The 12977-nt window shown below is 41.4% G+C and overlaps 1 protein-coding gene across 1 annotated transcript in view; it reads right to left on the bottom strand.

The window, feature by feature from the left end:
• The window catches only part of FKBP1B (FK506 binding protein 1B, 12.6 kDa), a 50758-nt gene that overhangs the window by 34288 nt on the left and 3493 nt on the right, over positions 1-12977 (bottom strand). The window contains exon 3 of the mRNA XM_009319731.1: positions 10232-10279. Within this exon, the coding sequence (XP_009318006.1) occupies positions 10232-10279 (48 nt within the window). The remainder of the gene's footprint in view (positions 1-10231; positions 10280-12977) is intronic.

Genomic DNA, 12977 nt, shown 5'->3' with positions numbered 1-12977 from the left:
GCATCAAAAGAAGCATGGCCAGCAGGTCGAGGGAGGGGATTCTGCCCCCCTACTCTGCTCTCATGAGATCCCCACCTGGATGGAGTACTGCATCCAGTTTTGGGGTCCCCAGTACAGGAAAGACATGGACCTGTTAGAGCGGGTCCAGAGGAGGGCCACAAAACTGGCCAAAGGGCTGGAACACTTATCCTATAAGGAAAGGCCAACAGTTGGGGTTATTCAGCCTGGAGAAGGCTCCAGGAAGACCTTATTGCGGAGTTTCAATACTTAAAGGAGGCTTGTAAGAAAGACGGAGAGAGACATTTCACCAGGACCTGTAGTGACAGGACAAGGGGCAACAGTTTTACACTGAAAGAGGGTAGATTTAGATTAGATATAAGGAAGAAATTCTTTACGATGAGGGTGATGAGACACTGGAACAGGTTGCCCAGAGAAGCTGTGGATGCCCCATCATTGGGAGTGTTCAAGGCCAGGGTGGATGGGGCTTTAAGCAACCTGATCTAATGGAAGATGTCCCTGTCCATGGTGGGGGCGTAGACTAGATGATCTTGAAAGGTACCTTCCAACACAAACCATTGTGTGATTCTATGATATAGAGTTGGCAGCTAGCCTATGAATTTCAGTCTCAGATCCTCAACCTTCAAAATAAATTTGTGGGAAAGGCTTTTCCACCAAAATTATAGCTTTCACAACAACAAAAATTTACTTCAATTCTTCAGGCTGAAAATTGTACATTCCAGTCTGGAAATGGCAACACTTCATGGCGATGCCTCAGGAACTTGTCCACTGCGTGACTCATCTTCTTTTTTTTTTTATGTGCCCTAGATACGGCTAGATTTCACCTCCCGAAGTACAAGGCCCTCCTCTCTTCCTGGAAATCCCTGCTTATAGGATAAACAGAAATTTATCCACAGAGGAGAATGAAAATATAAGTTCCCATAACTACAGTTCCTATATAGTATTATAGTGTAACATCCAAACAACCACTTGTTTGTTTTGTGGTTTGGTTTTGTTTTTTTTTTCTAACGCAGGGTAAAGAATTTCAACAGAAAGCTGCTACTTTTAATGTTGCAACAGCAGCAACTTCAATGGGTTTGGAAATAGCAAAATAGCAGTATTGCTTTGGTCACTTAAAACTAGACAGAACCAATGCATCAGGGAGTGTATTGTTTGTAGCAATCACAGATTGGAAAATGAACTAATTAAGTGTTAGGCCTTTTCCTCTGTCCAGGAGGAAACCACCCTTAGCAAACCAAATGTCTTCAGTTTCTCACTGAGAACAGAATAAAAGAAGACTATCTTGCTAAATCAAGGTAGTTGCATCATAAAATGTGCAAAGGGAAGTGATTTAGAGCAGCTAGAGACAACTAAGAACCAATAACTATGTAGGATTAAATGGAAAAGATCTGGAAGGGGAAACCAGACTTGGGATACCATAAGCAGAGACAGAGGGAGAGCTACAAATCAAATGTGCCTCACAACCACTGCTTTAACACCGAGTTTTAGACGACCCAGGATATTGGATGGGAGATAAAGGACTACACTGCCTGACTGCATGGATCTGCTGCTGCCTCAGCTACAAAGATCCACTGGCTCTGCCTGATGACACCAGGGCTACAACATTTAAGATCCCTTGCACTGAGTTATGTGCAAGGGAGTACAAACTTCTGCAGCCAGCAGTCTTGTGAAAAAAAATTAAGTAAGATTTACAATGCCCTTGAGTAACTAAAGCTAAATAATATATCTTAATTGAGAGATGTCGCTTTCAATATAAAGCCCCCTAGCAGTCCCCTGGCGCTGGTTCAGCAAGACTCAGCAGAACTCATGCCAACGCCGAATCGCTGCTTCCCGCAGCAGTATGCGTTTCCTCCGAGGCCGCCCGTCCAATTGCTTACCAGCGCCAAAAGACGGGCACTGTATGAGCTCCTTGGCAATGGTCCTCCCTGGGGATCTCCCACGCACATCACTGCAGCACTAGGAGCAACCCACCGAGCTCTGAAGAGCACAAGCCTGCAGAGACCTCCAGCCACACAGCGACTGCTCGGGTAATACACCTGAAATGTGGCTGCCACGTATCCACTGCAGAGAGATGACACCGCATGTTGTCTAATTAAGCAAATACTACCCCTTCCACAAACCCTGCCTAGCTGAGATGCCTGACTTAGGAACCGTATTAAGCTGTTTATCTAATCAATAGAGAGAGAGGTATATCCAAAGGCTAACTGTTTAGGTAGCCTAAGGTAACTAAGCTCTCAATTTAGACTTCTTAATTAGGTAAATAAGGTGATGTCAGTTCTATTTTGTCAATAAAGGGAGACAAGCCCATCACTGCTGCCAGCTGATAAGAGTTTCTCATTAAGCTGATGTAGTAACCATTTGTACATTTTCCACTAACAAATACTACTCACTGCACAGTTGTTTCAGCAATTCTTTGATTTTTTGGGGCATAAATTATTAGAAAACGATGTCATTCTTGTGATGACCCAGAATTCTAATGATCAAGAATTGATGCAACCCTTTCAGGTTCTAGTCCTTAAATATATGTATGAGCTGTAAGTAGGCAGAGTGGCACACTGGGATCACTGAAAAGAAGTGCAAAGAGGACCCAGCAAAAATATTTTGTTTAAGAACAGCAATCTAATTTTCTAGAAGATGGCACTGCTTTGGATCTGTTCTGAGCTTTTAAAAACTTGATGAACAGAGGCTATTAGTTCTCTGGTACTATACAAAATCTGCTTTGCGAACTTTTTTTTAATATCTTGAAATCCACTTCTTCAAGGCTTTTGTGAGGTAGGAGTAGGAGGTTTAATTATTTGCTAGCAGTTTCATTTCTACGCACAATAGGAAGGGAGCATGATGCTACAATCCCCCCGTGAAAGGAAATCCTGTAGAGGTTAGTAGGTGCTCCAAAATCAAAGCTAGCCGTCACCAAACCATTCAGCATGTTTCATGCTGACAGAGAAGTCTCTGTCAGGGGAGAAAGTGTCCGTGTATGTTACCTTGAAGAAATCTCTTTATCATCTTCTTTACTCTGCAAGAAAAACTCATCCTGTCTTTTTCCTAAATGAAAATAAGAGTGTTTACAGGCAATCCCCCTTTCCTTGCACAAAGCATATTAGCAGCTGTCCAAATAACACCTCAATGCCACGGGGACTGCCTTTTAGGGGGAGACTTCCAGTTCTTAGTCAAACCATTGCTTCTCAGCTGAGGTTGCCAATAAGAATGCTGTTGGATAATTTCAAGCTCCTTTTCTGTTTCACCTACCCACATTAAATAGCATCTAATACCACAAGTAATTTCAGCGAAACCGATGGGCACAGCACACAGCAATGCAGCGTTCAGTGCAAAGGAGGAGCAACTGGGAAACTTGAGGCTACAGTTTATTATGCTGATCCCTTTCCATCAGGCAACAATCTGGTATGTTCCATTTAAACTAACTCAGCCACTGAAGCTGCTACATTTTTTCTTACAAATCTCTGAACCTTTTTTATTCATCAAATCATTTTTTCACGTCAATAGCTTCTTCTTACAGCGAGTCTCACGGTACTTGCAAACATTAATTTCATGACAATTTTGAGAGGCACAGCCCCCTTTTCTGTCAAATTTAAAAAATGAAAGAGCAAGTAATATACCGAAATCAGTCACTAAGCTGGCAGCAAAATGCGTAGGAGAAATCTCCTCTCCTCAAATTTTTGCTTCTGGACTCTGATCACTATCAGGCTGAGGTCACCGCTAAAATATTTCCAGAGGTAACCAATCTGCATTAAATAAGCAAAGATGAGAATTTTACTCCTTTTATTGAGAGAGTTTTAAGACTTGCAAATCATTTCTGAGGGGCAGCAAAAGACCACGTTCTTCACTGAGGACTAAAACTACTTTTTGCAGTTATGATTCACCAAAGAAAAAGGATGCTTGTAAGTGCTTAGCTGCCACCAAGATCTCTGCGGAAGTAAAAGGCTTTCATCCTTTCAAACCAGGGCAATTTGAAGACATTACTTTAAGCAAAAAAATACAGAAAATTGGTAGGCCCCAAAAGATGGACAGACATCACACTCTCCTGGTATCATATATCTTGGGAACATGCTCGATAAAACAATTAAGTTCTTTCTAGGTAAGCAAGATTTAGCTGGCTACAATTCAAGGCTCAATTATGATGTCTGTTACAATACAATTCTTATTAATGATAACTCTAATTGCAGTGTTCGCTATCCTCTTCCAAACCCAGCTAGACAGCTTCCTGGAGACAAAGAATTTTGATTAAATTCCTTACTTAGTTCAATTTTCCTCTCAGATACACAGCTCCCACTCAAGTGGTATAGATGTTTCTGAAAGCGGGACCAGAGAAATAACAAACTCGGGTACTCACCTGGCACAAAATGCTTTCACACGAAGCTAATGTACGTCCAGTCATGCAGATACTGAGGCTCATGGACAAATATATGACACTCTGCAAAGTTATTCTGAATTTACGTTAGTCTTTTCGAAAGTATGTCAGTATAGACAAATCTCTGCCTATTACTACATACGCTTAAGACTGGGTTGATTTTGATCCAAGAAAAATAGGCAGATCTGTCCTCTTTTTGGCAAGAGTTATTTCAAGGGAATTGCATTATATATGTATTGTGTTAAATGGAAAATGCTTTTTTTAATCATGATAAGCATATTCTGTAAATTGCTGTTAATCTGCATCTATGCAGTATGCTTTTGTTATAAAAAAAAAAGGTAAAAAAAAAGGCTTTCAACTTTACAGACACAACCATAACTCTCAACACCACACCACTGCCAAAGCTAAAGAAACAATATAAAGTAATTAATTTTGGTAATATATGGGAAAGGAAGATGATACGAGTTTGTCCTCAGATCACTAGGAAAAGAACAATTAATCATTTGTTCTGCTTTAAATAAAGACCGGCTTCCTAAAACAGAACGAATTTCTACAGCTCAGCTGATATAAATGGAGTAGTATTCATTTATTTCAATAGGGACTTTCACTTTAAGCATTTTTTAAAAATATTTAAAAATCAACTTCTCAGTATTGAAATATTGAAGTGGAGAGGGAGGTGCTGATCTCTTCTCCCTGGGATCCAGTGGTAGGACACGTGGGAATGGTTCAAAGCTGCACCAGGGGAGGTTTAGACTGGACATCAGGAAGCATTGTCCCTTCCAACTGAACTATTCTATTCTATTCTATTCTATTCTATTCTATTCTATTCTATTCTATTCTATTCTATTCTATTCTATTCTATTCTATTCTATTCTATTCTATTCTATTCTATTCTATTCTATTCTATTCTATTCTATTCTATTCTATTCTATTCTATTCTATTCTATTCTATTCTATTCTATTCTATTCTATTCTATTCTATTCTATTCTATTCTATTCTATTCTATTCTATTCTATTCTATTCTATTCAAAATGTATTTGGTGCAGTTTTGTGGCCATTGCCCTAGCCTAAAAAGTCTATGCAAAATCTTCTCTGATAGAAGTCCAGTTTAATAAGTAAGTAATAATTTAATGTGCCTTCATAGTCTCACTTAAACAAGTCTGTTCCAGCACACTACAAATACTGAACATCAGCAGTTCCTTAAAAAGGGTAATTGTATTATTATCACAGATTTACAGGTGGCCAAGGAGAAAGATGAAGAGGTTAAGAATTCAGCTCTGCCACAAGCTACATGGGAGAACACAAGAGAATGTCAGCTCCAAATAACTTGGAAAAAAAGCTGCCCTCTCACTATTAAGAGCAGATTTGGGACCAGTATATACAAAGCTTGTTTGAGGGCACACCATCATCCAGCAGGAGGGCCAGGAATGGGACTCAGCTTCCCGGAGTGCAGGTTTTACCCCACAGTCTCTAGACAGAGCATTCGCAACCTCAGCAAAGGTTTTGTTGAGGGGCATTTCTAACTGAAAGTCACGTTTTGTATCCCCTTCCCAAATCTTTGAAAATTCTGCACTGCTAATTCCCGTTACCAGAGTCGACAAATTTAAATCACAGGCAACAAAACTGCAGAAAATGCCTCCATTCTGTCGATACACTCCAGGACTAATGACACTGTAATTTGTTTACTTGTATTACTATCAGCACTACAATGTAACCTGAAGACCCAGTGAAGATTAGGACGCCATTACGTTAGGCATGAAGAAGGAGGCAGTTCATATCCCAAATTGCCTGCAATCTATCTACATGAGGCAGACAAAGTACAACTATCATTTTGCAGATGGAAAACAGAAGGAGTAAGCAGATTGCCAAAGGCTTTCAGAAGCTTGCTCAATGAAATCTCTGACAAAAACATGACATAAACCATTGCTGCTGGGAATGCATTTCAGTGCCAACGCACCACCTTATCTATTAATCCTATTACTTTAACATTGTGTCAGGTAACTTTTGAGACACAACATAGATGCTGGATGAGAAGAAGAAATTATTATATTTGTTATATTTCTTAACAAAGATAAAACATATGGGAATCTGATCACACTCTTCCATCATATACTAAGGTCGGGATTCAATCACAGTCCTATCTAATATCTTCTGCAATGATCTGGAGCATCTATTTGTGTACTTAACTCAGGCTGTGCAGAGCTGAAAAATTATCAGGTGATTTACAGTACCAAAGTTAGGCACTAAGGCGTCTTATGTAGTCAGAAAGGGCAACTAGGTACTTTTGAAGGGCAATCCAAAAATCCTGCTCTAATTGTAAAGCAGCCGAGAAGCACTCCTTGGGGGGGGTGGGGGGGGTTGAGATGAAAAGATTTCTTTAAACTAAGAGGTTCCTTCTAAACTGTTCCCTAGTGAGGTTGCACCTTAACTCCTGCTGCCACTGGAACTTAGGTCTGTCCATTAAGGCATCACAATGCATTTGGGAATCAGACCATGAAGTCTGCTCCTGAGATTATGCATCTAGTTGAACAAGGAGAGAAAGAGGCAAAGCTGCCACATAAAACAGCCTAATAGCTGGAGCGCTGACAGCAGAAGTGTAAAACTCAATCACAGTTCTCCTTCATCTTGAGGAGATTCCAGTTCTCACTTCCCACTTCTCCGGAACATGCAGGGTCATCAGACTAGAAACTACCCTGCTGAATCCCTACCTTGGCGATGCATGAATCATAAGATCCTGGAGGTTGAGCAGACAGGACTCTAAAGTTCTGCCAAATATCTAGGGTACCAGCCTTTGGTCCTCTCTGGACTTTTCCTGCATGGACTGGCAGGACAACTCATGCAGACAACTTGCTCCTAAAAACCTTTTTCCTGAAGACACTTCAGATGCAAGCTACAGGCCTTTTACTCCTGTGGTACCAGCAGTCCCCTCCTGTCCATGCTCTCTGCCATCACGCCCCATGATATGGTAAATGCACATCTGTGAGACTCCTGGAGAGGGAAGGCAAGATGTGGAAGTAAGACAAAATAGAACCCACAACCCACTCCTCGCTTGAGCCTCCTTAAAAATTCGTAACTTGCTCTGGCAGAAGCAAGCCTCTTCTAGCCTCCTCCTCCTCCTCGCTGGAAACTCTCGAGACGTGAATAATTAGTGGACAGGCAATGTTTTTCCTATGCATGCGCAAAAACCCTAGCCCTTCAGGGAATCATGGAACCAACTATGTTTGTGCTAAGGAGCTGTATCGCCACGTAGTGTGTGCGTTGGTAAGACAGCGGAAGGGCCGCTGCAAGAAGTTACGTGGCCTACCAAGCTGTCAAGACTAGGCACCACCGTACGGGAAAATCATTGGATTAAAAGAAAAAAAAAAGCTACAAAATTAATCCCTGAAGACAGGGACTGGAATACAACTCCTTCAATACTCCTGCATGAGTGTCTGAACCAATTACTCACCCTCCTGCCTGCTCCTTTTCTTGCCCACGGCTCTTGCATTCTTCACTGCTGAATGTCCCAAGCTAAACCTTAGGGAGACGGAAATTTCAGCTTTCTCCTCCCCAAGAACGTAAAGGTTGCAGTTAAGGATGTGGCGTAATAGAGCTATGACCCTCTTCTGTTGGAAAAGGCAACTGAGCATAGGTCTGCTATGTCTGAAAGAACTGTTCGGTTATGATACATAAAGTGGGCTCCCACAGGCCATGTTTTTGACTGAAAGTGGCTGTCACTGCTCTGCTTGATGCTGGGTTCAGAGCTGTGCCCAGAGCACTCCAGTGAGGTCGGGCTCCTCTCGGGACCCAAATGATCTCTAAAACTTGGCGGAGTCCAGTCACTGCATGGTTCCCTCACTTCCCAGACTGCAACGCCTCCCTACAGGTATTTGTGCCTAGCTCCAGAGTGACACGTAGGCTGAACATGGAGACAACCTGTGAGTTTTACATGCTCCCAATATTAAGCAGCTCTGGAAAGCAGGACTTCTGGATCATTTCTTTGCACCTAGGTGTCTTAATTTTTCCTAACTCCCATTTTAGGTGACAAGACAGATGTTCTGGATATCTCTGCGGACATCTCTGTAACTGAGCTACCCACTTCCCAAAGCAGGACTCGCAGGAGTGTGGTGAGGATAACCATTAAGTACAGCGAGGTCTAATGAGATCATATAACTAAGACAGAAATCATTTCAAGATGAATCTCAGGCATATCCAGAATCGCATCAGTATAAAAAGAAGTTATATTGTATTCAGATAAAATAGTTTTATTCCTGCCCATGGCTGGGGGGTTGGAACTAGATGATCTTTAAGGTCACTTCCAACCCAAACCATTCTATGATTCCATAAAACTTGACATTCGTATTTCATCTTTCCCACATGACTACAGACCACTGGAAGAAAACACTTTATTCACTAACCATGGGCTCCCTTTAAAAATATTACCACCAAAGACTGCTTAAACATTGCAACAGCGCTGGAACTGAGGCGATGAGCTTTTTCTGATATTTGTTCTAATCTGGGAGTTAGAGAGGTTGCATAGCACCAATAGCAAGATATATGGAGGAAGCACAGTTCACGCTGGAGATTGATTTAATGAGATATGATTTTTTCATAAAGTCTTTTATGCCAAAAGCCAGCTTATGATAGCCTCATCTAAGACGTTATCTAATATCAATAAAAGTATGCAGCATCTTGTTATCTTTCCACATTCAGTGTTCACACTCTCTCCGAAGTTATCCAGCAGAACTGTACTTTGTGGGAGCCACAGACCTCCAAGTTTTTTGCCTATTTCAGTTCTGTCATTTAAATTTATCTGGAACTAACTGGGGGTGGGAGGTGGCAATTTTATTTCATAAAAACTTTTGAAGTTTGGACCAGAACAGAAACATATCTTTCAGCGTCTTCACAAAAATAGTTTCAAAACATCTATTTTCAGACCTAAGTTACAGAGGAATGTCTGTATGAGCTGAGATTGGCATGGGAGACCTATGTGTTTAACTCCCAGTTCAAACTAGAAATCCTCATCAGATCAAATACTCTGAATATACAAACGTATAGGAGCTTAAATCCAGACATCATATATTCCGAGCCAGTGTGCTAACTCCCATATAACCTTCTGAGGAGTGATATTATTAAAACTGTATCAAAAAGCTTCTTGAAAATACAAATAGGTTTACTTCATTAGTTTATTTACTCAGAAACATTCCGACCATGTTCCATAGAAAATGGCAGCTCTTGATGTGAACTTCCCAGCTGGGGACTCGGACTGCAGAGATCTTTGCATTCTTTTGACAATTTACATAACTATATACAAAACATAATGTTACAAACAGATTTAAAGGACATTTTCCTTCCGTGCAAAGGTAAAACAGCTCCATTAACCAACTCGCCACTTAAGATTCATACAAGTCCATAAAGCAGGTGTTAAATAGACCTTGTATTGATCTCTTCAATCTGGAATGAATTTTACTGCCAATACATAGACACATGCTTTTAAGATATATACAATCATTAATTGTCTGTATTAAGATCAGAGGCTGGAAAAATATGAACACAGCATTTTTCACTGCTTCATGCTCGATTTCATTAGCTAGTATAACGGCTTAAAGAATCAGGTCCACAGCTTCATCTGTGAACCTCTCACCATTGAATGCTACACTTGGCAAATTTACTAGCATGCACATCTAGATACTGTAGCCTGAACTGCTCAGCTAGAAGTGAAATATTCAGGAAAACCATCAGAACATAATTGAAGGGATTACGAGTGACAGAACAAAGCAAAAGAAAAATACAACCACATGTGAAATGGCAATCACTCTTGAACGCAAGGCAGTTGGTATCGAGAGAATATTCAGAACATGCCTTACCTGTGTAGTGCACCACACACGTCTGACCCTTCTTTGGAAATGTCCGTCCTGTTAAAATTATAAAAGGTTATTCTTTTATTTTCTCTGATTGACCTGTGTGGCTAGGCAGGTTTATCTTTTAAGAGGAAAATGCTAGGCTGACAGTTGTCTTGACTATGCGTTATCAAATCACTAATATGCAAGACAGGAATGGGTCTGGTTTAGGGTAGAAGGTCCCAGCTTGGCTCCTATTTAGCTCTTAGACCAAATAATATTTTCCTTATGTAACTTTCCCTATATATGTGTGCATTATATATGCATTTATATTCTGTAAGTGCAAAAGGACTGTCAAAACTTCACGGATTATAACCTTAAAATTCTCAGAATGTTTTTGCTATCATTTTTTCAAATAAAGTCTTAGTTTGACACTGTGAAAAATTCCACTTGCATTCACATTTCTAATGCCTTTCACTCAAGACAGCTCTAACAAGGGCATCTTTAATTAGCAGGGAAGGGTTTTAAAAAAATGTTCACATACAAAGGCAGTTTAATTTTGTAGCATCGGGCAACAGTAAAGCAGTGATACACTGAGTTCTTGGAAGAACCTGGTAGCTCCCCCTAAAATTTTCATACTGAGAGGAAAAGAAGGCTTAAATTATTTTCTTGCCACTGGAAAACAGAATTACCGTTTCCATTTTACCTGCTCTAGGTACTGCCAAAGGCACTAAAAGCTAGGGGAGGATTTTCCAGGCTCAGTTAGGTGCCAATGGCATATTAAAGCAGCTAACCTTGATTTCTCAAGTAACGTTGGCCAGGGGAGGGCCCAGGCTCAGAAGAACTTAAATGTATAAATAAGACCAATTATTAAGGAACATCCTTGCCAGAAAGCTAGAAACTGGGGATTCAGACAGAAACTGAGGCTAATATCTTAGTTGGCTTTCTGACCTCTTTAGTCTGAATTAACACGATAACAAGTTATGCATTACAGGGTGCATCACAGGGTATAAAACATCAAGTAACACATAAGCTATGTACTTGGGGCTTATATGCCAAAACCACCACGAGCAGGAGGGCAGGCTAATATGATGAACTGAGATTTAGAACATGAAATTGAGACGATGGTGCTTCCAAGCACCATCTGAACAGCCTTGTTCATCAGCTTGGCTGGCTGGAGTATCTCTAGCTGTGGGCTGGACAAAGCGTGGTACAGTAGGTATACAGTCAGGACACCACTGTAACCTTAAAGTGGGATTCATCTCATTTAACTGTAACCATCTGAAACACAGGCAATTATTGTATGCCAGTCTCCTGGGCTCCCCTATTGACAGTGGAGAATTAGCAGTGCTTTGAAAGAAACCCAGCCTATCCAGAGAATCATGGAATCGTTTAGGTTGGAAAAGGCCTTTAAGATCATCAAGTCCAACCATTAACCTAGCACTGCCAAGTCCACCACTAAACCATGTCCCTAAGCACCACATCTACACGTCTTCTAAATACCTCCAGGGATGGGGACTCAACCACTTCCCTGGGCAGCCTCGTCCAGTGCTTGACAATCCTTTTGGTGAAGAAATTTTTCCTCACGTCCAATCTAAACCTCCCCTGGCGCAACTTGAGGCCATTTCCTCTCGTCCTTTCGCCAGTTACTTGGGAGAAGAGACCAACCCCCACCTCGCTACAGCCTCCTTTCAGGTAGTTGTAGAGAGCGATGAGGTCTCCCCTCAGCCTCCTTTTCTCCAGGCTAAACAACCCCAGTTCCCTCAGCCGCTCCTCATAAGGCTTGTTCTCCAGACCCCTCACCAGCCTCGTTGCCCTTCTCTGGACATGATCTTTCAAGGCAAGACAAATTATTCTCAGGAGATGACTACAGAAAAAACCTAGAATACTGCTTTAGACTAGCCAGCTAACCTGCGAAAAGTTACGCGAGATGAATCCTACCCTTGGTAAAACAGGTATTATTCAAATGATGCACTATTTTATAGAGATTGGAGAAAAGGAATATCAAACCTTACTGACACATATTCCGCTGTGTGAGTATAACAACAGCAAAGTCAGTGAAGCTACATCAAAGCTGAATTAAAAGCAGAGATTCTCAAGACTGCTGACTAGCTGTGGTTTTAAGACAGTGTTTAGAGTCAGCTGATTTTGATTAAGACTTGCAACCAAGAGAAATAATCCATATAACCTTATTTGGAATAGCATATTTCTTACAAAGACAGCCGTGATATATTTAATAGCTAGAAAGCACTATTACGAGGTTAAGTTCCACCCTTCTTTCTACTCTCAACCCAGCAATGATACTTCTACCCACATAAGTATTCTGCTTTTACCTCTGTGCAACCAAGAGAAGAATTTGATCCCCAGAGCTAAAAGGCACGGAGGGAGAAGCCCATTTAAAAGCATACACAAAGAAAGAGAAGATACGGGGCCAAGAAAGTTAAGCTGAGATCGACCTGAACAAATTATTTACGGTTATGTATCAGCCAAGGATGAATCTGGCCTATTATATAGACACATATGGCTGTAGGTTAGAAATGACGTCCTCTTAAAAAAGCAACCCCCAAAACCTTATGAAACGGTATTATAACGCCGCAGAAGAGCAGAACAAGGCGAACTGGCTCTGGAAGGAGAGCCTGCGCCAAGCAGAGGTTATTGCCACCCGGACTGCACCTCAGCCCTCGCCAGCATCGCACGTTTAAGCGGGAGGAGGCAGGCGGCCCGGCCGGAGCGCCGCTGCCCCGCCGGGAGGGATGCTGGCACAACGGCCGGC

The sequence above is a fragment of the Pygoscelis adeliae genome, unplaced genomic scaffold (genome assembly GCF_000699105.1).
Source record: "Pygoscelis adeliae isolate BGI_AS28 unplaced genomic scaffold, ASM69910v1 Scaffold121, whole genome shotgun sequence".
In the NCBI taxonomy this organism is placed as follows: Eukaryota; Metazoa; Chordata; class Aves; order Sphenisciformes; family Spheniscidae; genus Pygoscelis; species Pygoscelis adeliae.
The sequence above is the reverse complement of the archived record's forward strand: the minus strand, read 5'-3'. Positions and strand labels throughout refer to the sequence as shown.